We start from the raw sequence: 25315 nt of genomic DNA on the forward strand, positions 1-25315 counted from the left end.
ATCAATACAGTCATCCTTAGTTAACCATACATGTACTGCCTATACATACAACCTTAACTAAGAAAGGGGTTACAAAACACCCAACCATCTAAGCAAAACAAATGGTGAAAGCTACTGCTGGAAGCGCTCAATTACTACTCAACTTCTATCCAGGAGGGGTGTATCCTCACCTGCACTTTTAGATGCTCACGCCAATCGTTAAGGACGATCATTGCAAAAGAGAAAGACACACAGAACAAACATATGCAAGAAGGGTAAGCTAACTTAAATAAAGAGAAATCATGCAATTTAATAATTAAGCACCAATCAAGGTTTATCACATTTATCATAATTGTTCAAATCGCTACAATCATAATACGCATTCACAATTCTAGACTCAATATCCGGATTATGTAAGTGACATTAGAGCTCTTGGTGGCTTGCACCTGTGACGGTTCCCAAACTCTGCAGAGTTTTGGGCATAAGGGGTATTCACCCAACCACTCCCAGGGTAAGTCCCCTTCACGTCTATGACGGATCGGATCCATAGACTAGGACCTCCTGCTACTCCTCCCGACATAATCCATTATACTCTATATGAGTCTTAATGGTTATAGGAGCGTCAGGATACCACCAAATTGAGTCCTCATGTCCTTACATTCACTAAAACCATAATCTTTAGAATTTCCCTTGAAATCCTATTTCCATCACATTCTCATACAGACCAAATTCACACAATTCCATCACATTGACTATTATTCATAAAACTCATGTACAGGATAGACAATTATCACATCAATCCACTTAGCACAATTTCATTTAATCTAAAACAGACAAGGAAATCAAATTCTGCAGTGAATCTCGCTCAAGCTAGAGGATCTCGCTTGAGCTAGAGAGTTGTCTCGCTTAGGCGAGCTGCTCTTGCCTGGGCGAGACCTCTCACAGTGGCAACTCAACAATTCTGAGTGAATTCTCTCTCAAGCTAAGTTGGTTCGCTTAGACGAGAGGATCTCTCGCTCAAGCGACCCCAGCTCGCTTAGGCGAGTCCTCGCGCAGTGACAGATTTGATCCTCTGATATTTTCGCTTAGGCGAGAGCTGCTCGCCTGGGCGAAATTACCAGGATTCCCATCTGTTCTTCACATGCAGAGCCACGCAAATTCACCCAAAACTCAATTTCACCCAACAAGCAGTTCCAAACATCAATTAAACACATGATCATGCAATCCAATCACTCAGAGACACATTTTACACGAAAATTGAGGGAAGAGTTAGCTTCCCTTACCTTAATTTGATCACTAACTAGCAAGTATGGCTTCTCACAGTGAAGTACCCCAATTTACAACCTAAGGGACTGAAATGGAGGTTCACACAATAAGGATATATAGGGCCCTAATTTCGGTCTAGCCAAAGAAAAACTTCTAGAATTCGAAAATGATTAGAAGTGAGAAGCAAATTCTACTTACGCTGAGAGGATGGAGGTTTAGCTAGGAAGGGAAGTCTTGGGCTGATCCTTCTGACTTGTTTGCTGCAATTAGGAAGAAGATGGGTCAGAAGGGGTTGTAGTCCTCTGGTTTGAGGGAGTGAAGGAGACCAGTGCAGAGGAAATGAGAAAGAATGTTGAGCTTATGTGTGTTTTCAGTGAATAGGGAGTGGAAAGAGAAAGGAAAGAATAAAAGGGTTTCACAACTAATATGATATTTTTGAATGAAAATAGGGATCAATAGAATAATCCTAAAATTCTTATATAAATTAATAAAAATATTGTATTTATTTTTTATGATAATAAAAAATAATAAAATTATTATTATTGTTATTATTATAATTATAAAATTAAATATAATAATTTTTATAATTTTATTATAATTAATTTTCATTTATAATATTAGTTTTAAAAAACAGTTAAATAAAAAAATGTTAAATTAAACAAATAATCACATAATATTGATAAATAGTTATTTTAATTTTAAAAAATTATTTAAAAGATAAAATTGAAAAATAGATATGGACAACAAAAAGAATATTTTTCTTTTATATATAAATATAGATATATAATTTTTTTAAATATTAAATATATAAAATATATTAAAAATATTAAATTCTTAAAAAATATTTTAAAATTATATATTAATGGGGTCATTATAAAGGTCTGCTCCCTGTGTTCATCACTCTTCTACTAGAAATAACTCTAATTTCTCTTCTCATCTTTAAATAATCTATACATATGTTTATTTATTGTATATGTAAAAAGAAAAAAAAACTCAACACTTTAACTAAATTATTTTTAAGAGATAAATAAGAAATAATTCTATATTAAATTACTTCTTGTTTGAATAACATATCAAAATAATTGTTTAAAATATATCAATCAAACCATTTTTTTATATCAATAAATATATTTGTAACGATCTACCTACAAAATAGGTAAAGAAGTAAAAATAATTTTTATAAATAATACTCAATTATTTTATTATTCAAAAATTATCGATAAACAGAAAAATTAGTAAATCGAGTTTAAATTTTAAGAAGTTATTTTCTCCCTACCTTCGCGCAAACTGAGATTGGATAATTCATCACGTTGAAGAAGCATCACAAAACCACTACTTCTTTTAACTTTCGATATAGATAACTTTCGATATTTTACTTCAAATTATATTTTAAAATTAAAAACATAAATGATTGAAACTCAAACTCCCCGACTATATGTTATTGTTTTACATAGGACTATCTAATGAGTGTTTACTTTACTTACATGTGAACGACATGTTTCTTCCATCATGCAGATTTATGCGGTCTCTATTACAATTCGTATTGTGGTGAGTGATTTTGCAACTTCAGTGTTTATTTTCTATCTGTCATGCCATTTTAGATCATGACTATTCGACGGCTCTAATAACATTTTTTAAGTGTTATAAACATATTAATTTTGTTATAAGTATAAGTAACACTTTTAAAGTGTTACAAAAAATATTAAATTCGCAATATTTCTGTAATGATAATAAATATGCTAATACGTAACATTTTTAAGAATCTTGTTAAAATCTTCTAGTTTGCAATGACAATATTTTTCTAGGCTTTATCAAAATTTTTAAATGTTATTGAAGTTAATATATGTAATAGTGTTTGTCATTTGAGATTCAATAGAAAATTATGCTCTCTTTCCAAGTATTTTGAAGAAAAAAAATGTATATAAATTCATATAAGTTTGTTCTGCGCTAAAAGAAAAACTTAAGAATAATTTATTTAAAATTAAATTTTTGTACGATTACATTTTTGCACGTTTAATCTAATTTAGAAATATCAAATCAGATTTTTATATATAAATTATTTTTTCTAATAAAAAAAACTCTTCATTTTCTCTACTTAACCCTTTTCATGATGTGATTCACTTTTTTTTCAATTTTTAATATGTCTAATTCATTGAATTCACGAACATGACACGATTATTATAATTTATATTCCAATTCAAGGATATTAAATTAATTCATCATTACAGCAACAATACATCCATAAAATTTTACAAATTTTATCATATGTAACAAAATACAAAATTCCTAATTTTATAATTTAGAAGTATACTAAGTCGTGAAAAATATAATTATGGTTCAAGCTAATTTCACAAAAGAATTTTAAAAATCATAATTACAAAAGAATTTCGAAAATCATAATTTGAAAAAAACTTAATTTGACATAAACATCGTAATAGGATAATAATAAATCTAATATACATAAATCTTAATAGAATAGTAAATTCTTTTATGAGAAATGATGTGAGAATATGCGTTATTCAATCTTCCTTTCCCAACCAATTTATTTTTTTGTTGTTTTTTTGTTCTCTCACACGGTCTTTATTATATACTAGCGTAAAAACAGAAATAAAGTAAAATATATATAAAAAAGAATGAGAGAATAATAGTTGATAAATAAAGAAAAAGAAAAGGAGTAAAGATAAATAATTTTATAAAAAAATTATAAAAATAATGGTCAATTTTAAAAAATTTAATAATAATTATATTTTAAAGGATAAAATTGATATTTTAAACTGTGGACACAATAAAAAATCTTCTTTATATATACTAGCGTAAACACAAGCGCTATCGCGCCTGTGTGTACGTATTTTTTGAATTAACGGATCCCTTTATATATATATATATATATTTTTTTTTTTTTGGGAAAACATCTCCAGATCTCTTTGTTTCTTATTGGGCTTACAATGTTTCTTTCGGACAATTAAAGTTGGCACGTTTGTGTATATATATATATATCGAAATATAGAAAAGTAAAGATATTTAAAATTTAAAAAATATTTAATAAAAGTATATGAATATATTATACTTAATGAATACTTTATATTTAAAATTTTAATATAAAGTACATCCACTAAAGTATATCAGTTATTGTATTTTTAAAAATATAATAGGAAACGAAATTGATTAATATAAGTATAGATTATTAATAAAGTTTATTAATTTAGCTTAAAAAATGTGATTTTTATATTCTTTTATACGTTAAAGATATTTAAAATTTAAGTGTCCTTGTCTGATAACTAAAATAATTAATCATTATAGTAATCATTATATGTACCGATTTATAAACTAAACATTATTTGCAACTAAAATATTCAAAAAACTATAATTAGTCTATAAATTGATAATTAAAATAGTTTCTAATATAAATTAGTTTCTAAATTAGTCACTAACATTAGCTACTAATTCACGTTAATAAGAGAATTAGTTAATCTTTGACATATTGAACACAAAACTACAACACTAATGTTAAAAATTGGATGTCTTCATAATGCCCTGCGTAGAGATATCAATTTCTTTACTCCAAGTGTATGTTTTAGATGTAATAAATATAATAATAATAATAATTAATAAGAAGCAATAAATACATTTAATAAATATAACATTAACTAATACCAATCAATAAATAATTCATTAAATAAATACATTGAGTCTCAATGTACCTGACATTTGAACCTTTCTTTACATTAATAAAAGAATGTTCTATATTAAATGAGTATACCTCTTAAGATGCTATAAAAGTTAGAATTGAGCTTCTGATTTTCTCATCTAGAAATCCAAAATGGCCACTGCCTTAATTCCATTTCTTCTACTCATTGTTGTTTCAAATATAGTGATAGCAAATGCTACATTTGAATCGAATGAGGCTAATAATGTGGTCATAGATTCTGCACAACAACGTCTTATTAGCAACATTAAAAACAAAGGATTTCATGTTCTTCCGAAAGGACCTGTTCCACCTTCTGGACCTTCACATGGTTGCACTCCACCTTGTCTACCTTCAAATATTGTTAACAACATTAAAAGCAAAGGATTTCATGTTCTTCCTAAAGGACCTCCTCATCATTCTGGACCTTCATCTCCATGCGCCCATCCACCTTGTGGAGGTACAGTTGCTCACAAAAAATGTTGTTAGCGACATTAAAAGTCAACAATTTCATGTTCTTCCCAAAGGACCCGTTCCACCTTCTGGACCTTCACCTCCATGCACCCATCCACCTTGTGGAAATAAAGTCAACTAATTCACTATAAATTGCACCAACTCAACATCCTCTTTAGATACAAATGTGTGACTTTGTTTTCATTCTCCAAAATCAATAACGGAGGATCAAGATACCTATTTGTAATAAAACCATTTAATAATGTTAATATTAAATAATTTAATATTATCGACAGAGAATCGTAGCCAACATATATTTCCAAGCGTCTTTGAGGACCCATCATTGTCCTTTTTGGTGGGGAAATTGGAACATATATTACACACCTAAAAATTCTTAAATGAGAAATATGAGGTTGCTGACCAAAAACCAACTGTAGATGAGAGTATTTGTGATAACTAGTTGGTCTTATGCGAATCAATACTGCAACATGCAGTATTATATATTCCCAAGTAGTCATTGGAAGATTAGCTTTCATAAGTAATGGTCTTGCAATCAATTTTAGACATTTTATCAATGATTCTACAAGTCCATTTTGAGTATGAACATGTGCTACTTGATGTTAAACTTCAATTCGAATTGACATATAATACTCATTAAAAGCATGAGATGTAAATTCACCAACATTATCAAAACAAATTTTCTTAATTGGATAATTTGGGAAGTGGGCTCTTAACTTGATCAATTATGCTAATAACTTAGCAAAAGCTTGATTTCGAGTTGATAGTGAACAAATATGTGACCATCTAGTGGATGCATCAATAACGGACCCAAGTTATTAGCAAGAGAAATTCAATTTCTTTTGTCTTCGTTCTAAGAATTTTAATTGATAAATCAATCCTTCGTAAATAATTATTTCTTACAAAATTATAAAATTTGTAAGTATTTTATATATTTTTTTTTCAAAATTTTTTATATACAAATATTTTGAAAATAAATTTTTAAAAATTTCTTATAATTTTTTTACAACAAAATTTATAAATATTTTGAAAAGGAAAATATATTTTGAAAATGCGAAACTTAGTTCAAAAAACGCAAATTTTTTTTGAATTTCTTCCCTCCCTTTAATTTTAGACTAAAAACGCCAAGAGCTCACAATGTTGAAAATGTGAAATTTGAGAAGACACATACATCAAAACCGTTCACTTTTATGAGAATTTTAAGCAACAATTGTTGCTTTACTGAAAATCGTAGCCTATTACCTACAATTACACTTACCTAGACTACACCTAAAAAATTATTGTCTAAACTTTAGCCCATTGTTTTTGTAGTTTAACTCATAATTATGTTATTGCCTAAAGCGATTTTTGTTGTAGTGATAATGTAAATAAGGTTAAAATACTCTATTGGTCCACGTTTTTGTTCAAAAATCATAATTAGGTCCTAAGATTTTTTTTAGTCTCAATTAGGTCCATATTTTTGAAAATGCGTAACAATTAGATCCATTTTGTTAGTACGGTGATAACTGTGTTAAGGATGTGTCACATGTCAGCTCCTATTTTTTTGAATTTTTTTTTATTTTTTTTTAAATTATTCATGTCACGTGTCATGTCAATATGGTGCCACATGTCAAGTCAGTAAAGGTGACACGTGTCAAGTCATTGTCTGAATCTCAATTTGGTCCATATATTTGTTATTTTGATTACATTTCAGTCCATTTATTTTAAAATTTTAAATATATTTATTTTAACTTTTTACAAAATATTTTTAAAATTTTATATTTAAATTTATAAAATTGTTATTTTTAAACTAACTATAACATTTTTATATAAATTATTTAAAACAATTTTGTAACAAGTTAAAATAAATATTTTAAAATTTTAAAACAAAATATAAGTAAAATTTAATGTAAAATAAAAATTTAAATAAACTTAATATTATTAAAATGTTTAATACAAATATCATTATAAAATTTATATAAAGTTAAATTTGGTCTCAATTTAGAGAGAATGAAATTGAAAATTTAAAAAAAATGTATATTATAACAATAATTATAGTATTAATAGTTAAAATTACAATTAATGTTATTATAATGAACATTAACACTAATTTAATTAATAATATAAAATAAATTATTCTAGAGAATGATTTGAAATTTGTTTCAATAAATTTGAAAGCATTGTGAGGGATGATTTACTTGCTGAAATTAAATTACGTTCTCGCAATAAATGTACATATTTGAGAAAATTTAATGTTAGTGTAAGAAAATGTTTCATTAAAAACCGATTTCAATGATCAGTTACTATTATAAGGTTATATATTTACAATTTAAGTGACCCAAGTTATTCATCAATAACGGATCCCTTTATATATATATATATATATATATATATATATATATATATATATATATATATATATATATATATATATATGATCTCTTTATTTCTTATTGGGCTTGCAATGTTTCTTTCGGACAATTAAAGTTGGCACGTTTGTGTAAAAGTAGGGTTTCTCACGTTCTTCTTTTGTGTGCATCTTGTAACACCCCTGGCCCGCCAGACCATGTCAGGTTACTGCAGCCCAATGCACCCCAACCCCTCACCCTTCTCCGTCCATTCATACTGGGTGGGTTGTTGCCAGTGGGAATCGAACCCCCAACCTGACCTTTAACACCTCTGGCACACCAGCAGATGCTACCAGTTGCGCTGCAGCACAACTGGTAGCATCTGCTGGTGTGCCAGAGGTGTTAAAGGTCAGGTTGGGGGTTCGATTCCCACTGGCAACAACCCACCCAGTATGAATGGACGGAGAAGGGTGAGGGGTTGGGGTGCATTGGGCTGCAGTAACCTGACATGGTCTGGCGGGCCAGGGGTGTTACACATCTCATCACATCAATGTCTTCATCTCAATGTTCTCCCGTCGTTCCTCAAGAACTCATGGTAGAAATTTTATCAAGGGTTCCAGTGAAGGATCTCATGCGACTCAGGTGCATATCAAAATGGTTGAACACCCTCGTCTTCGATCCGACATTCGTTAAACTGCACCTTCAAAAGTCTTCCAAAAACACATACATCTTGTTAACCTTCAGAGACTACGAGAACGATGAAAGCAGGTACTGTGCAGCACCATGTTCCTTGCAAAATTTACTTCACAATCCATCCTCCACTGTTGACGTTTGTCACCGATTCAACCACGATTACACAATCTTGGGTGTCTGCAACGACTTGGTTTGCTTGCAAGATTCTTACCGTGGAGATGAATTTGAAGAATATTGGGTCCGGTTTTGGAATCCATCCACAAGGCTCATGGGCGAAGATTCTCCACACATACGTATTCGTTCTGGTGATCACAACTACCCTTATTTGTTTATGTTTGGGTTTGGCTACGATGATTGGAGTGACAGATACCAAGTTGTTTTTTTTGGATAATAAATTACAGAAAATGGAGGTTAGGGTTTATTATTTAGGTGACAGTTGTTGGAGAAACACTTTAACTTGTGATGCTTTCCCTGCGTTGAGTGTTCATGGAGCTTATGTGTGTGGCCATTTAAACTGGTTAGCACTTCCCAAATGCGGTCCTGGGTATCGCTGGGGAACTGTTACAATCAACGAGTTAGAAATTTTTTCTTACGATTTGAAGAATGAGAAATGTAGTTATTTATCTATGCCTGATGGTCTTTCTGAAGTGCCTCCGGATGTGCCTGTGCTTGAGGTCTTGAAGGGTTGTTTGTGTCTTTCCCATCATCAAGGGACTTGTTTTGTTGTTTGGATAATGAGAGAGTTTGGAGTTGCAAAATCATGGACACTGTTGCTGAATGTAAGTTATGAAGATCTTCATATTCGTGTTCTTCATGGCTTGCCAGCTCTTCCAGTGATTTTGTGTTTGTCTCAGAATGATGATGTTATGTTGCTTGCAAGCTACGATACTGCGGAATTTATTTTATACAATAAGAAAGACAATAGTATAGATGGTCGTGAACTTTTCAATGACGACAAGTTTTTCTTTTTCTCATATGACTTCGTTCAGAGCTTGGTTTTGCCATATCAGAATTAGGTTGTCTTATGTTTTCTCAGATGAGTATGTTAAGTTTTGTTTCAAAACCTCATCATTTTCATGTGAATATATGACAGAGAGTGGTATTAGTTTGGGTGGTTCATTCGATCTATCATTGGTTTATGAATAACATGTTGCATTAGATTTCTAAATCCTCTACTTTTGTGAAACTAGTCTCTAGTGTTAAGAGTGCTTAAAGATTTTATATCCTTTCTAAGAGGTTCCTTGTAACAGTAGTCCTTTATGCATTTGGAATAACCAAGAATGACTTTTTGTACTTGTGTTATTTTAGGAAAAATAAGGGGATATAACTACTTCTAGCTAAGTAAACAAATTATAAAGGTAAAATGATATGAAAGATCACATATATGTGCACTAAAAGGGGAGTCTTTTGGCTCAATGATCGCATAAAGATTTCAAGAATAACCTTTCTTCTTCAACAATATCTTCTATTTATAAGATTAGAAGAAATAGTCATCGAGAATCTTCATATCCATTTTGTGCTTCAGAGAATATATTCTTCTTTAAGTTGCTTATGTCCATGTCCAAGTGTAGAGATGCATGTCTCTTCTTCAAGAAACATTATAATATATGGCATGACTTCTCAGACCAAGGTAAGATAGTTTTTATGCTCTTCACAAAGTTGACATTCAATTTTCTAAGGTTATTGGTGGGAAGCAAGTTTAATGTGTATTTTAAAAGATCTTTGAAAGAGTCAAGTCTTCGCGAGATTCTCTTGTAAGACAAACATAAGAAGCATTCTCTGCAAACATTTTTCTATACCTAGGCATAAAGGTAGGGGCAAATCATAGAAAGAAAGTTTTTTGGAATGATATGATAATAAATATAAGAAAGAGATTGTCTAAATGGAAAGTAAGACATCTATCTTTGCAGGAAAGGTAATGTTAATAAAATCTATAATTTCTACCATTTCTTTGTATACTTATCTATCTTCAAAATGTTTGTTAGTGTGGGGAAAATTAGTAGAAAATTACAGAGAGTTCCTATGTGGATGGGACCACGAAGGTAGGAAGATTGCATGAGTTAGGTGGGAGTTTATTTGTAGAACTAAGGAAGATGGTGGGTTGGGAGCAAAGGACTTGGACAAGTTCAACATAGCCTTGCTAGGAAAATAGAAATGGAAACTAGTTAAGGAAGAATCTAGACTTTGGAAAGATATTGTGCTCTCCAAATATGAGTTTTGGAGAACATTAGATGAGTTTTGGAGAACATTAGACGATAAAAAAGTTTGTAGTCATGACTCATGATAGTGGGAACTTATTACGAAAACATGTGAAGGAGGGTATAAGGAAAATTGGTTTGATAGAAATATAAGATGGAATAGAAGGATAGGTAATAAAATCAATTTTTGGGATAATTTATGGCCAGATGAAATCCCCTTAAAAGAAAAGTATATGAGGTTATATACAAATTCAATCTCAAAGAAAGCAAAGTTAGTGGAGGCCGAATATTGGAATGGAGAAAATTGGGTGTGGAACTTACAATGGAGAAGAGAATGGTTTGAATGGGAGAAAGATACAGTGGCAAACCTCATCAGAAAGGTGGAGGGTACAATAATACTTAGAGATAGAAAGGATGAGGAAATATGGAATGGTGACAAAATAAAGGTGTAAACCATGAAATCTGCATATAAGAAATTATATAAGAGTAATGGAATATAACAAGAGAATTTGTTTGAACTCTTTTGAAAAATGAAAGGATTACCATCATCCATATACTTTGCATGGAAGGTTAAAATTTAGAAGCAATAGTGTCTGACCCAAACTATTTAAGTAATTATACCATTCTAGATCAAACGAACTTCCTTACTTATTAGAGCTCTCAACAAAAACCTCGATCCTTATGTTCAATGTTCATATAAGCCACCAGATAATAGAAATCCAGAGTAAGCCTCATTGTTCAAATATTAGAAAATAGTAAAAAACTTATATCATATAGTTTTAGAATAAACATGAACCAAAAATTACAAGAATACAAAATTAACAAGTCAAATGTTTTTAATTGAACAACTACTTAGGACTTGAAAGTGGAACAGCTTGAAACCAACGAGTTGAGGTAGAAGCCAACTACTAAAGGTCAAAATGCCGAATAAGAAATTGGATTTATGCAAATAAAATATACAATGTGATATTTTATAACCCTAATTTATTAGCCTCGTATATACGTTAATACATTTAATTATCTTTATTAAATTCATTTATATCAGCATTATTAGCATTGTATATATACATGTGAAAGTGAGTCGGTGGGTTAAAAATAAGTGAGTCTAACCTGTCTCACTTTATGATGAATCATAAATTTTGCAACCCGACTCAATCCATCACGGGTTGGTGGATTAAGTAGGTTGGCTCAACAATCCACATAAAAAAAATTTATTTATTTTTAAGTATTCAATTTTTTAAGCAATTCATGAGATGACAAAATCACAGTAAAATCAAGAACCAATGTCTTCATCATGCTCACCACCAATATATAATGAATTGTTTTTAAGAAAGTCTCCATATAGTCCAAAAAAACATGACTAATATTACACATTTTCTGTCATGCTATTCAACAAAATATAAATGAAAAAATTACACATCTTTGTCATGCTAATTTAGAATTTTTTTTATAAGACGGTTGCTTAAGTAATTTATTATAAAAATTATAGTTAAAGATTAAAGTATCAACATTTATAACTTGACAATCAAATTAATTAAACATTCACACTATTCAAATATTATTGAGCAACATTCTATTATTTAAAAATATGAAATTGTGAACCTATATATTTAGAAAATAATTATAAAAAAGTTTAAAAAAATGTAAAAAAATGTTTGTGGGTTAAGTGGGTCAACCTACCTTCAACGCAGCTCGAACCGTTTAACCCATGGATTAAGTGAACCGGGTTGAGTTCAACCCACCTTTAAAAAAACTGAATTTTTCTCAATCCAATTTGAGCTGACTCACGGGTTGGAATCCATTTTGACATCTTTAATTGTATATATGTTTCTAACATTTAATTCTCTTAATTAAATTCATTATTGAAATTAATGAATTTTAAAATACATTAAATGCATTCTAGAAATTAATTACTTGGTAAAAGTTAAAACATTTGTTTATATATTACTTATTATACTAACCCAATTCAGAGATTACGTGAGAATGAATTACAAGACAAATTAGGTACAAGGAGTTACTTTTGGAATATAGGGGTGAAAAAAAAAGTATACCTTAATCCAAAATTTATTTTTTTGATAATGACATTCTAATAATTGAACAATCAACTTTTATAATAAATAAAAAAGTAAATGATGATTTTGTTCATTGAAAGTGTAATAGGTGTTAACTTAGTCTTAAAATGAATAAAAATTCTTATTTAGTTCTTGGATTTATAAAAGGTGTAACAATTGTTTCTTCCGTTTCTTTCTCGGTTTTATGTTCAAATTTTATTTTTATGTTGATTATAAAGTTTAAGATTATATATTAATTATCATTTTACTATTTATACTTTTATTTGTAAAAAAGTTCAGTAAAAATGTAAATTAGTGTCACATTCATCCATAAAAAGTATAATAAAAAGAGTTCTCAGGAAACTTAAGGGCAAGACATATAACATAGCTAGTAACATTTACACATTTAAACAGTAATTAAAATTTTCTCTCTTCAATATAAATTGAGTTATTACCAATAAATATTTAGAGAAAAAACGGTAATTTGTCTAAATCATAATAATAAGATAAATTGGTCTCTAATTATAAAAATTTGTCCAGGCCCTTGTAATTATCAAAATATAGGCATTCATTTAGGGTTTTCTCTCAACTCTCTCAATGATCCAATTCAAACTAATGAACACTTTTTTCTTTATCAACAATAACAAATAATAAAATAAAATAAAAGTATCTGAAGATAAATTAATGGACAATTTGTTTGATTATATCATAGATTAAGTAATAGAGGTACAGGGAATGAAGAAAGATTCAAAAATTAACATTTGATATATAAGTTTGACCAGGTGTCCACCCAGCAGGGATGACATTGGTAGCCACAACAGTCTTAAACTTAAAGTTGGTTAGCCTTATAGAGAATGGTGCTTTGAGTTGTGACCCTTTGTTATATTTCCAAATTGCACCCCAAGATTGTTGCATGGCTTCCCATGAATTTGAAAAATCTTCCTTTAGTTCAACTCTCTCAAGTTCACCATCTCCATCTTCATATTCAACCATCACTGCAAAATAGTCTTGGTTTGATCCCGAGTCCACATGAAAAACTATAGACGTACGAGGATACTCGCATGCAACCCTGCAAAAAGTTACTTGTTAATTTTTGTTAACATAAAATCAAAGTATAGAAATTAAGATACGTACCTGTTATACTGAACGGCTATTCTGCCAGCGTTGCGTAACTGATCGGCTTCACCTGGACCTGCCATTGCACCAAAAGCAGCACCACTCAAATCAAAATGTGCGTCGGAACCACAACCAGGACACTCATCAGTGATCACTACCCTCACAGGGTTGCCTGAGCATGCTTTATTCCCCGTGCACTTCACCTTAATATTGTAACAAAATTGGAATGCTAACTATTAATAACATGTTTAGTATATAAATGATTATTTATATTAAGTATCTAAATACACATGTTTTAATTGGCACCTCGAAACAGGAACCACATCCTTTGCCTGATTCAAACAAAGGAGGGCTTCCTGCAGCTATCATCGATGAGAATGGAGGTTCCCCAACAGTTCTGCCATAACCACAAGCACCACCTACATATATAATGGAAAAATATTATTTGGTATCAAAGTACTATTGTCCAAATATAATTAACAAATTTTATTATTTAACCCTTTCAAAATAATTGTTAAAGCTTTACTAATCTATTTTTTGTAATACCTTCACTTCCATCCCCATTGGAAGGTCCATACCAAGTAGCCACAGCAGATGACCAATATGAATCAATGGAAGCATTGAAAATATTTTTGGGGTTGAAACAAGACGAAGGGACCACTAGGAATATTGAAAATGAAGCTAGAACAGCGAGTGGATGAGACAATGCATGTTTATAAGACATGTTACAGTATCAGTGTTACTTCCCTGGGTGGTGATAATTTTTGGTATATGTAAGAAATATGGCATCGTAGTATGGTATTTAAAGGAGCAAACTAGATAAGCTGAACTGCAAGTATAACATACGATATAAGAAAATCCTTAATTAAAAACAAATTTTAGAAATAAAAAATAATTAGTTATTTGAGTGACTAATTTATATATCAATTTATAAAATTAAAAAAAAAATTATTACTAAAATAGTCACTATTATAAATAATATATTTAATTCATAAGTGTATCATTCCAATAATAATTATGATTTATTTGTAAATTATCGTTACATATAATAATTATCATTTATTTATAAATTATCGTTACATATTTATCATAAATACTCATAAGTAGCATTTCAAAATATAAGTAAGGAAATAACAGCAGTTACAACCCAAAACTTGAAGGTAATAAATTTATAGAAAATTATTGTTTGACAAAATTCATTTTAATAAATTTAACAAAGTTTTTAAAAGTGAAATTAAAGTAAATTAATTTTTTATTTTTTAATTAAAATAAAGTAACAGAATAATTTTTTTTTACCTAAATAAAAAAGTTGGTCAAAATTTTGTTAAAAAACTTTGTTAACATATAATAACTCTAGATACTATACTTAATTCATAAATGATATATTTAATTCATAAGTGAGAACTTTAAGTATCTCTTAAATGTATCATTTCAATAATAATTATGATTTATTTATAAATTATCATTACATATAATAGTTATCATTTATTTATAAATTATCGTTACATATTCCTCATAAATACTCATAAGTAGCATTTCAAAAATATATGTAAGGAAAAAACAGCAGTTACAAAAGTTAATAAATTTATAAAAAAATATTGTTTAACATTTTTTTTAATAAATTTAACAAAGTTTCTAAAAGTGCAATTAAAGTAAATTAAATTTTTTTAATTAAAATAAAGTAACAAAATAATTTTTTTTACCTAAATAGGAAAGTTTGTCAAAAATTTGTTAAAAAACTTTGTTAACATATAATAACTCTAGATTTATACATAAATTCGTCCTTATATGAATTTACATAATGCTTTCTATATGGCCACCGCTTAAATCAAAACCTCATACATATATAGTGGCATGTACAAGTTGATAATTTTACATTCCAAAATATTAAAGATTTAAAAGAGAGAACAAAAGAAAGGATAATTAAAAGAAAGAAAAAAACAGTGAAATAGCATAAACTGATTTAAGTTTTATTTAGCAGAGTAGAGGTAGAAGGAGATGATCCAAGCAATAGAAAAGTTTGGATTCAGAAGTTGACGATTGATCTATATGTGTGAGCCAGGGTCCAACCCTTAGGGATGACATTGTTAGCGACAATGGTGCTGTGAGATTTAAGAGTGGTTAGTCTGATAGAGAATGGTGCATTGAGTGGAGACCCTTTGTCAAGTTTCCAAACTGCACCCCATGATCTCTCCATGGAATACCATGCACCTGAATCTTCCTCCTTCAGTTCAACTTTCCCAAGATCACCATCACCACCTTCATATTCAATCAGTATCGCAAAGTATTCATCGTTCGATCCACTGTCCACACGAAAAGCTATTGACACACCTGGGTAACTGCATTCAACTCTGCAAAAGTAAATTCATTCCGGTGTTAGTGTTTATAATTTTTTTTAAGGTTAAATATGTTGTTGATCCTTTAACTTTCAATGAAAATTGGAAATGGTTCCTCCTCGAAACTTTGAACTAATTTACTCCTTCAACTTTAGAGATGTGTGTATTTAATCTTTTTAACTATTTTTTTTTTAAGTTTATTTGAGGTTCCAAACGCATTTTATGATAATATTTGAGTTATTTATATCGTTTAACTTATTTTTGCTTTAATATTGGTTGAGAAATGCGTATAAAACATCAAATAAACTTAATAAAATTTTGTTAGAAAGACTACATTTATCCAATTTTTTAAGATGGGAGACTAAATTAATCTAAAATTTTGAATAATGACTAATTCCAAATTTGACTAAAAATTAAGGGACTAAAAATATATTTAACCTTTTTTCTATATGGGTTGAAAAAACATTCTAATTATTCCGTTTTATAAAAATCAAGGAGAATAGGGTTTTATAAATAAACTTATTTACGAGTGAATATTGTAGCTCAAGTTAAAACAATTAATAAATATTAAAGAGTAACATTTTTATATTTTGATTGGTGTTTGTGTCCAATCATAATCATTTGTTTAAAAGCTTTTATTTTTTAATAGAAAATAAACGTATGTTAAAAGATCTTTTTAATTTGTATATTCAATTGCTTGGTACTTTATACCGTGTATGGGTTTTGACAATAAATTTTGTAGATTTAAAAATCTGCAATAACAATGGAGGACCAGACTATTTTAAAGCACTTTCCTTTAATAAGAATAAAGAATGTTGATAATGACTATTACTTGTATGGATGGTGGTGTTTGGTTTAAAAACTTTGAAGATGTCACCATTTTTCAGGATGGATAAAAAATTCTAAATACTTAATTTTCAAAGCATAGAGCATTTAAGGTAGGGAAAAGAAATACAAGAGTGAGGGAACTTTTTGCATTTGTTGCAAATATTTTCTTTCTCTTTATTGTATATGATATTTTTATATAGATTGAGACAGCTCAATTATACTTTTAAGATATATATATATATATATGTTTTTACTAATAAAAAAAATAATATCTTCATTTTAGACATTGTGAATTCTTTCTTAAGAAAACTAGCGTAAACACAGGTGCTATTACGCCTGTGTTCGTATTTTTTGAATAATATTAATAATTGATGATATTGTAATGTTATTAAGTTAATAAACAAAATAAAAATATGTTTATAAAAATAAAGTAAAATGTATGGAGAAAATATGAGAAAAATAATTGTTGATGAATAGTAGAAGAAGAAAGAAGAAGGAGATAAGTAAATAATTTTATAAAATTTGTAAAAGTAACCGTTAATTATTAAAAATTTAATAAATAATTAAATTGTAAAGGGTAAAGTTGGAATTATGAAATATGGACACAAAAGAGGGAATCCCCTTTATATATAGTTATAGATAAAATAAAATATATAATTTGGATAAGGTTAAGTTGAAATCTGAATTAAAAGTTGCATATTTAATAAAAATCACAAAAGTGATAATATGTAAGATCAACAGCACGTCAACCCATATTTTTATATTTTTAGAATTAGATTGAAATTATTGTAGTGATGTTTTGTAAGAATTTTTGTATTGTTTATTTTATTTGAATTTATCGTATGTCTAGTTATGAAAAATTAATTTAATAATAAAATAATTTTTTTATTTACGGTCTGATTAATCTTTGACACGATATTATAAGGATAATTTAGTTTTCAAAACTTATAATGAAAACATAATTATATAATTTTCTTACCTATTTAAAAAAACTAGAATAAATATATCGTGTTTGCTTAATAAACTGGTAATGCCTCAATATATTTAAACATTCAAATATAGTTTTTACCATAAAATTTGTTAGATGTAGGTCAAAATAAGAAAAATTATAAATGGAAAGTCAAGAAGGTTGAAATATGTATTGAAAATATAATAAAATTATGGGAATGTTGTCACATTAGAAATATACAGTTAATTCTCTTTGTCACGTGGTTTAGTCAGTTAGATAGTTAATTAATTAACAGGAAGTAAACACCACCGACACTATATAAGAATGGAATGATAGAAATATAGAAATGAAAAGAATAAAAAAATTTAACCACTATCACATTAGATATTACCAAGTAAACTTTAAATCTAATTTATTTCACAAAATCAAATTATAAAATAATATTTAATATTTTATTTATATATTATAAAATTATCTTATTTCTAAATGACACGATTGTTTCAATAAAACACTAATGCACATAGATGAAAAATATTGTGAGTAATCTTAAAAGCCACACCTTCTATATTGAATGTTTATTTTGCCAGCATTACGTAGTTTCTCATCTTGGCCTGAAACTGCCATGGCACCAAAAGCAGAGCCACTCAAATCAAAGTGGTATTCAGCATCTGAGTCACACATCCTGGGCATGCATCAGTGATCACTACCCTCGCAGGGTTCCCTGAGCATCCATTATTTCCTGTGCATTTCACCTGAAATTATAACAAATTTCCATGCAAATCTCAATTAGCTAATATATTAAATTTTGACTCTCTGAGTATTAATACAAAATTCATTAAATTTAAAAAAAAAAAAAAGTAATGCGTAAATTTTTACCTGTCTATAAATTAAAGATGACTTTGATTTGACCTTTTTTATGTTATTTTTCAATAGACTAATTTAATAAATTTACTTGTGAAATGGACCGAATGACAGACACGAATTATTTAACAGTTTCGAGCATTGAAAAAGTGTTTTATCATTTTTTTTTCTAATTTTATATATGTTGTGCTTACCTCATAACATAAACCACAACCTTTGCCTGAATCATACAAAAGAGGGCTTCCGGCAGATATCATTGACGAGAATGGAGGTTCCCCAACAGAGCTTCCATAACCACAAGCACCACCTACATATATAATTAACAACCAACCATAATAACCGAAACCTTTTCGATCACAATTCAACCATTGCTTTCACACTTTATAAAATTAGGAGACACATAAGATACGACTTAACCCACGTAGGGGATCAATGTCCCCTTCAATTCAAAACTTTAACAATGAGGTATGAATCTTTCTTTCGGTAGGATATTCAATATTTTCATCGCTAATGATATATGATTTTGTTACGAAGTAAACTTTAAACGTAACTCAGTCCCACAAAACTGGTTTGTAAGATGAGGTTTGCACTCCACTTATACAATATAAAATTATTTTATCTTTAATCGATGTTGGACTTCCAAAAGACTAAGATTTACACTTGAATTATTAGTAATATATAATTTACGCCGAAAGTTAAGAAGTATATTTTAAGTCTATTGGAACAACTGTGTGAATACACAATATATTTGGGCACTGTATATTATTGATGAAGAGAGGGAGGGTATTTATACATGAGAGTTATAGTTATAAAACTGAAAAGTAACAAACTCATTTACAACTGTCTCAACTAACAACTATACTTGACTTATTACAAAATATACTAACACTCTCCCTTAAGTCAAGTCCCTCAAAGAAACTATCCCTGCTTTTTTCTTCAAAGCTTCGAACCTATCAACTTTCAGTGCTTTAGTGAGGAAGTCAGCTAGCTGCACTTCTGTATTGCAGTACTGCAGAATAACTCTTTCTTTGTTCACCAAATCTCTGAGAAAGTGGTACCTCACCTCTATGTGTTTACTCCTACCATGGCTTACGGGATTTTTAGATAGGTTTATTGCAGATACATTGTCTATCTTCAACTGTAGAGGAGTTTTCATCACTATCTTTAATTCTCTCAACAATTCTTCAATCCACACCCCTTGACATGCTGCAAAACTTCCAGCCACATATTCTGCTTCACAGCTAGACAATGCTACCACCGATTGTTTCTTAGAGCACCAGGAAATTGGAGCATCATTTAACAAGAACAAGTATCCTGAGGTGCTTTTCCTTTCCACTAAGTCACCACAGTAATCAGAGTCAGTGTAACCAATCAACTCCAGTTCTGATTTCAGCCTTCCAATAGGGAACATTACTCCATAATCTGTTGTTCCTTGTACGTATCTCAGAATTCTCTTGACAGCCATCATATGTGTCTTCCTTGGTTTCCCCATAAATCTGCTTATCAATCCTACACAGAATGATAAGTCAGGTCTGCTGTTACAGATGTATCGTAGTGATCCGATAATCTGTTTGAAGAGAGTTTCATCCACGATTTCCCCATCCTCATCACTGGTTAGCTTCAGGTTTACCTCAATCGGACTTGCAGCAGCGTTGCAGTTCACCATATTGAATTTTCTCAACAATTCTCCAGCATATTTCTTCTGATGCATCACCAATCCCTTGGTTGTATAGGCAAATTCCATGCCTAAGAAATAACTCAATTTCCCTAGATCTGTCATCTCGAATTCAGCTTCCATTATCTGCTTGAATTCGTTGATTTCCTTCAGATTTGACCCTGTGACTAGCAGGTCATCCACATAAAGACAGATTATGATCATGTCTTCTCCCATGCCTCCCTTTACGTATACACCATGCTCTACCGTACACTTTATAAACTTCAATCTGCTAAAGAAGGAATCAATCCTCTTATTCCAAGCTCTTAGGGCTTGCTTTAGACCATATAAGGCTTTTCTTAATCTGAAAACTTGATGTTCTTTCCCCTTCACAGTGAATCCAGGAGGTTGCTGGACATATACTTCCTCATCTAAAGATCCATGCAGAAAAGCTGATTTAACATCTAGCTGGAATAATGGCCATTTCATTGCACATGCTACAGCTATCACCAAACGAATTGTTTCTATTCGTGCCACTGGTGCAAAGACTTCAGAAAAATCTACCCCTTTCTGCTGCAAGAAACCTTTTGCCACAAGCCTGGCCTTGTGCTTTGAAACTGAGCCATCAGGATTTAGTTTTGTCTTAAAGACCCACTTTACCCCAATGCAGTGTTTGTTCGCGGGAGGATCAACCAAGGTCCAAGTTTCATTCTTCTCAATGGATCTCAATTCCTCCTGCATTGCGTTTCTCCAGATTGGTTGAGCTAAAGCTTCATCCTCACTAATTGGTTCCATTCCTGCTAATAGCACCATGTGGATCAATTCTCCTTCATCACCAATTTGATCATCAGAATATACATCAGAGTCTGCAAATCTGCGGGGCACAATTCTCTCCCTTTGCGGTCTCTGAGTTACTGATGATTGTGGTGTAGTGGATTGTTCTGCTTCTACTGTTATGGGGTTGTCTATGCCATTACTGATCACTAGATTCTTCTTAAGACTGGTCTGCTTAAGTGCCTAGTCCCACTGCTCATGTTCTAGCATCACAACATCTCTACTTAAAACCATTTTCTCCTTGATTGGATCAAACAGTTTGTATGCTCCAGTGGAATGATAGCCAACAAACACCATAGGTTCACTTTTATCCTGAAGTTTAGTTCTTCTTTGATCAGGCACGTGTTGATAAGCTAATGCTCCAAACACCTTGAGATGATTTACTACTGGTTTTACTCCAGACCAAACTTCCACGGGTACCCTTCCTTCCAATCTCTTGGTGGGGCATCTATTTAGAATATAAGCAGATGTGGAAACTGCTTCTCCCCAGAACTTTTGTGGCAGCCCCTTTTCTTTGATCATGCTCCTTGTCATATTCAAGATTGTACGATTTCTTCTCTCTGCAAGACCATTATGTTGAGGAGTATATGGTGCAGTGATTTCATGCACAATGCCACTTGCTTGACAGTGTTGCTCGAACACATTTGAGGTAAACTCTCCTCCTCCATCCGTTCTTAAGATCTTGAGAAGCTTGCCACTCTCCCTTTCTGCCAGTGAGGGAACCTCAAATGGTCCGCAAACGTCTGAGTGTACAACCTCCAAACACTCCTTCGATCTCATCTTTAGGTGTTCTTGAAAAGATTTTCGGGTTTGTTTTCCAGCCAAGCAGGTTTCACAAACAGTCTCGGGCAAGTTGATTTCTGGAAGTCCTAGCACCATTTTCTTTGTACCAAGTTGTTGAAGACTCTTGAAATTTAGATGGCCATATCGGGAGTGCCATAACCAGCTATCACTATCACTTTTTACTATAGAGAGGCATTGTACATCAGCAACCCTTATGTTCACCTGAAATGTTCTATTCTTGGAGAGTTTACTTCTCAAAACAAGATTTTTAGCAGCATCGAACACTTCAACTTTGTCGTAGCTCCCCATAACTGTTGTGAACCCCTTTTGCACCAACTGACCAATGCTTAGAAGATTGCATTTCATTTTTGGAACAAACAAAACGTCTGAGATGACTGCCTTTGACCCATTCTTCCTTAGAATTACAACATCTCCAGACCCTTCTACCTCCAAATAGCTATCATCCGCAAATCTGACTTTGCTTTTCTTTGCTGCATCAAAGTTTATCAACCACTCCTTGTGACACGTCATGTGATTCGAACATCCCGAATCAAGATACCAAGACTCAGCCTTTGAGTTTGAATCTTCTGCAGTGGTGGTCACCATCAGGATAAGTGGTTCAGAGTCAGAGTCCTCCTTCGCCATATACGCTTCTCTTTTCTGGAACCTTTTCTTCTTTCCTTTATCAGTGTGGCATTCATAGGAGTAATGTCCTAGCTTATGACAATTAAAGCACTCCACCTTACTCTTATCTTTCTTCTTGAAATTCTTCTCTGTTCTCCCTTTTCTTTCTGCTGAATCACTCTCTCCTCTGTCATAATCACTTCTTTCAGATTTGCAATTTCCACTGGTTCGTTGCCCTCTCCATTTCTTTTGCTGTTTCTTTTCATCACTCTTAAAATGATGCACCTTCAGGGCTTGGTCAGCTTTCTTGATTGGGCTTCTATTAACCAATCTCATTTCATGCGCTTCTAAAGAACTTTGGAGTTCTTCCACCTTCATTGCTGCTAAATCATGCGATTCCTCTATTGCCACTGCAATATAGTCAAATTTCCTAGGCAATGAACGCATGATCTTCTCCACAACCATCAGATCAGTGATGGTTTCTCCGCAACCCTTCATCTGGTTCGTGATGGTGAGTACTTTGTTGAAATACTCACCAATCCGATCATCTCTGCAGTAACTCATACTGCTTCCTCAGTGTCTGGAGTTTCACCTTTTTAATCTTTTCTCCTCCCGCGTGACTCCTCACCAAGATGTCCCACGCTTCTTTTGCCGTAACAGCATTTTGAATCTTCTCAAAGTGAACATCATCAACGCATTGATGAATGATAAACAGGGCTTTGTTATCCCTCTTTCTCATACTCGTTTTCTGTTCATCTGTTGAACCAGCAGGCACCTGGCAACCACCTTCAACCACATCACTGATATCTTGAAATTTGAACAGTACCCGCATTTGTGTGCTCCAGCGATCCCAATTCTTCTCAGTCAGTGTCGGAAAATTCATTGAGGAAATGTGACTCTCGCTTCCAGCCATCCCTTTTCCCGTCTTGATCAAGAAACGAATTCTTGGACACTACTGTTAACCTTTAGACTCTCCTTCGTGCTTCAATCACTCTGTCTGACCACCACTGCCTCTCGCAATCTGTCAAACGTGATTTCTGAAGTCACCTTCACAGGTCCTAGACGAACCTGGCTCTGGATACCAATTCTATTGGAACAGCTGTGTGAATACACAATATATTTGGGCACTGTATATTATTGATGAAGAGAGGGAGGGTATTTATACATGAGAGTTACAGTTATAAAACTGAAAAGTAACAAACTCATTTACAACTGTCTCAACTAACAACTATACTTGACTTATTACAAAATATACTAACAAAGTCTAACTTAAACTTACAAAATTTTGTAAAATAAGATTTATATTCACTTATATATTATGAATTGACGTTATTTTTAGTCGATGTGAGACTTTTGATAACATGAGATATCACCAAATGGATTGTCTAAACATACTCTAAAATTTGTTCTTACCTTCACTGCCGTCTCCTTGGGCAGGTCCATACCAAGTGGCTAGAGCAGGTGACCAATCTGAATAGAAGGTGTATGAAGCAAATGAAATGTTTCTAGGGTTGAAAGAAGAGGAGGGGAGAAGATGGAGTGTTGAAAGTGAAGCTACAATGGTGAAAACAATGAGAGAATGTACGTAGAAGTGTAAGAGCCATATTATCACAGAGAGTGTTGCTAATAGTTGCTTATATGGTGTGAGAAATATGGCATGGATGATGCGGTATTTATAGAGGAAAAGAACTGAGAGTGTGCATAATTTCCTAACTGCCAAATATTTGAAAAATATTGCACATGGAAATTTAGAAAACGTATGATATTTAAAAAGAGTATATTGCACATGACAATTGAGTCCGACATTTTGTTTCTTTAAAGAATAAGACAAGTGGGATGTTTGAATTTGATGTACAAGACGTACATTCCCTCACGCATTCTAAAGATAGCTTTTATTTATTTTTTTTGTTATATTTTTTTTTTTGTTTATATTCGGAGAACACTCACCACAAAAATTCATGTAGGGTTATATTACATATTAACTTGTTAGCCTATATATGGGTCAAACTATTGCTTGTGTCATTTTTTTTATCAACAAATTTAAAAAGTCTAATTATTGATTTAATCTTTCGATTTATTGTTTTGATTCATTTGTAATCTCTTTATTATTATTTTTTTTGTTTAATTTAGTCTTTTAAAAAAATTCAATTCAGTCTCCTTATTATTTTTAATTTAATTTAATTCTCTTTTTAAAAAATCAATTTTATTCTCTCAAATCTCAAACCTAATGAGTAATTAAGTTTAATTACAAATTATACATACATGTTAAAATAATTTTTTAGACTTTATATACCAAATCACTCCACCTAAAGGTAATAAAGTTAAATATTTAGGTGGGGTGTAAAAAATTAAATAATTTTTTAAGTGGAGTGACTTGATGTATAAATTATAAAAAATTATTTTAGTATGTATATATAAATTGCAATTAAACTTAATTATTAATTTGATCTCAAATCGATAAGGACAAAATTAGATCATGAAGATTAAATTGAATAAAAAAATAATAAGAAGATCAAATTGAACATTTTAAAAATATATATAGGAGCACTAAATTAAATGAAAAAAAAAATTGTATTCGTACAATTTGTTGAAACAATTGATTAGCCTACTTTAGATTTCAGATTTGGGATACCCAAACATTATGACACAAATTTCCTTAT

General features: G+C 30.9%; 3 protein-coding genes and 1 pseudogene across 3 annotated transcripts; 2 read left to right on the forward strand and 2 right to left on the reverse strand.

Annotated features, from left to right (window-relative positions):
* The first annotated feature begins 8236 nt into the window (after positions 1–8236).
* LOC114184511 (F-box/kelch-repeat protein At3g06240-like) lies at positions 8237–8812 on the forward strand. Its single transcript, XM_028071819.1, has one exon. It carries the CDS (start codon positions 8237–8239, stop codon positions 8810–8812), a length of 576 nt encoding a protein of 191 aa, XP_027927620.1.
* A 13-nt stretch (positions 8813–8825) lies between these two features.
* LOC114184512 (F-box protein At4g22390-like) lies at positions 8826–9437 on the forward strand. The gene has a single exon (XM_028071820.1). The coding sequence runs from the start codon at positions 8826–8828 to the stop codon at positions 9435–9437; it is 612 nt and encodes a 203-aa protein (XP_027927621.1).
* Positions 9438–13405: 3968 nt separating this feature from the next.
* Positions 13406–14529, reverse strand: LOC114185984 (expansin-B15-like). The gene is made up of 4 exons (XM_028073974.1): positions 14333–14529; positions 14093–14205; positions 13805–13989; positions 13406–13739 (listed from the first exon to the last, which is right to left on the reverse strand). Exons 1-4 carry the CDS (start codon positions 14508–14510, stop codon positions 13418–13420), a joined length of 798 nt encoding a protein of 265 aa, XP_027929775.1. The 5' UTR covers positions 14511–14529; the 3' UTR covers positions 13406–13417.
* Positions 14530–15609: 1080 nt separating this feature from the next.
* Positions 15610–24259, reverse strand: LOC114185983 (annotated as a pseudogene).
* Between the last annotated feature and the right edge of the window lie 1056 nt (positions 24260–25315).

This window comes from Vigna unguiculata, chromosome 5, assembly GCF_004118075.2.
Source record: "Vigna unguiculata cultivar IT97K-499-35 chromosome 5, ASM411807v1, whole genome shotgun sequence".
Classification (NCBI taxonomy): Eukaryota; Viridiplantae; Streptophyta; class Magnoliopsida; order Fabales; family Fabaceae; genus Vigna; species Vigna unguiculata.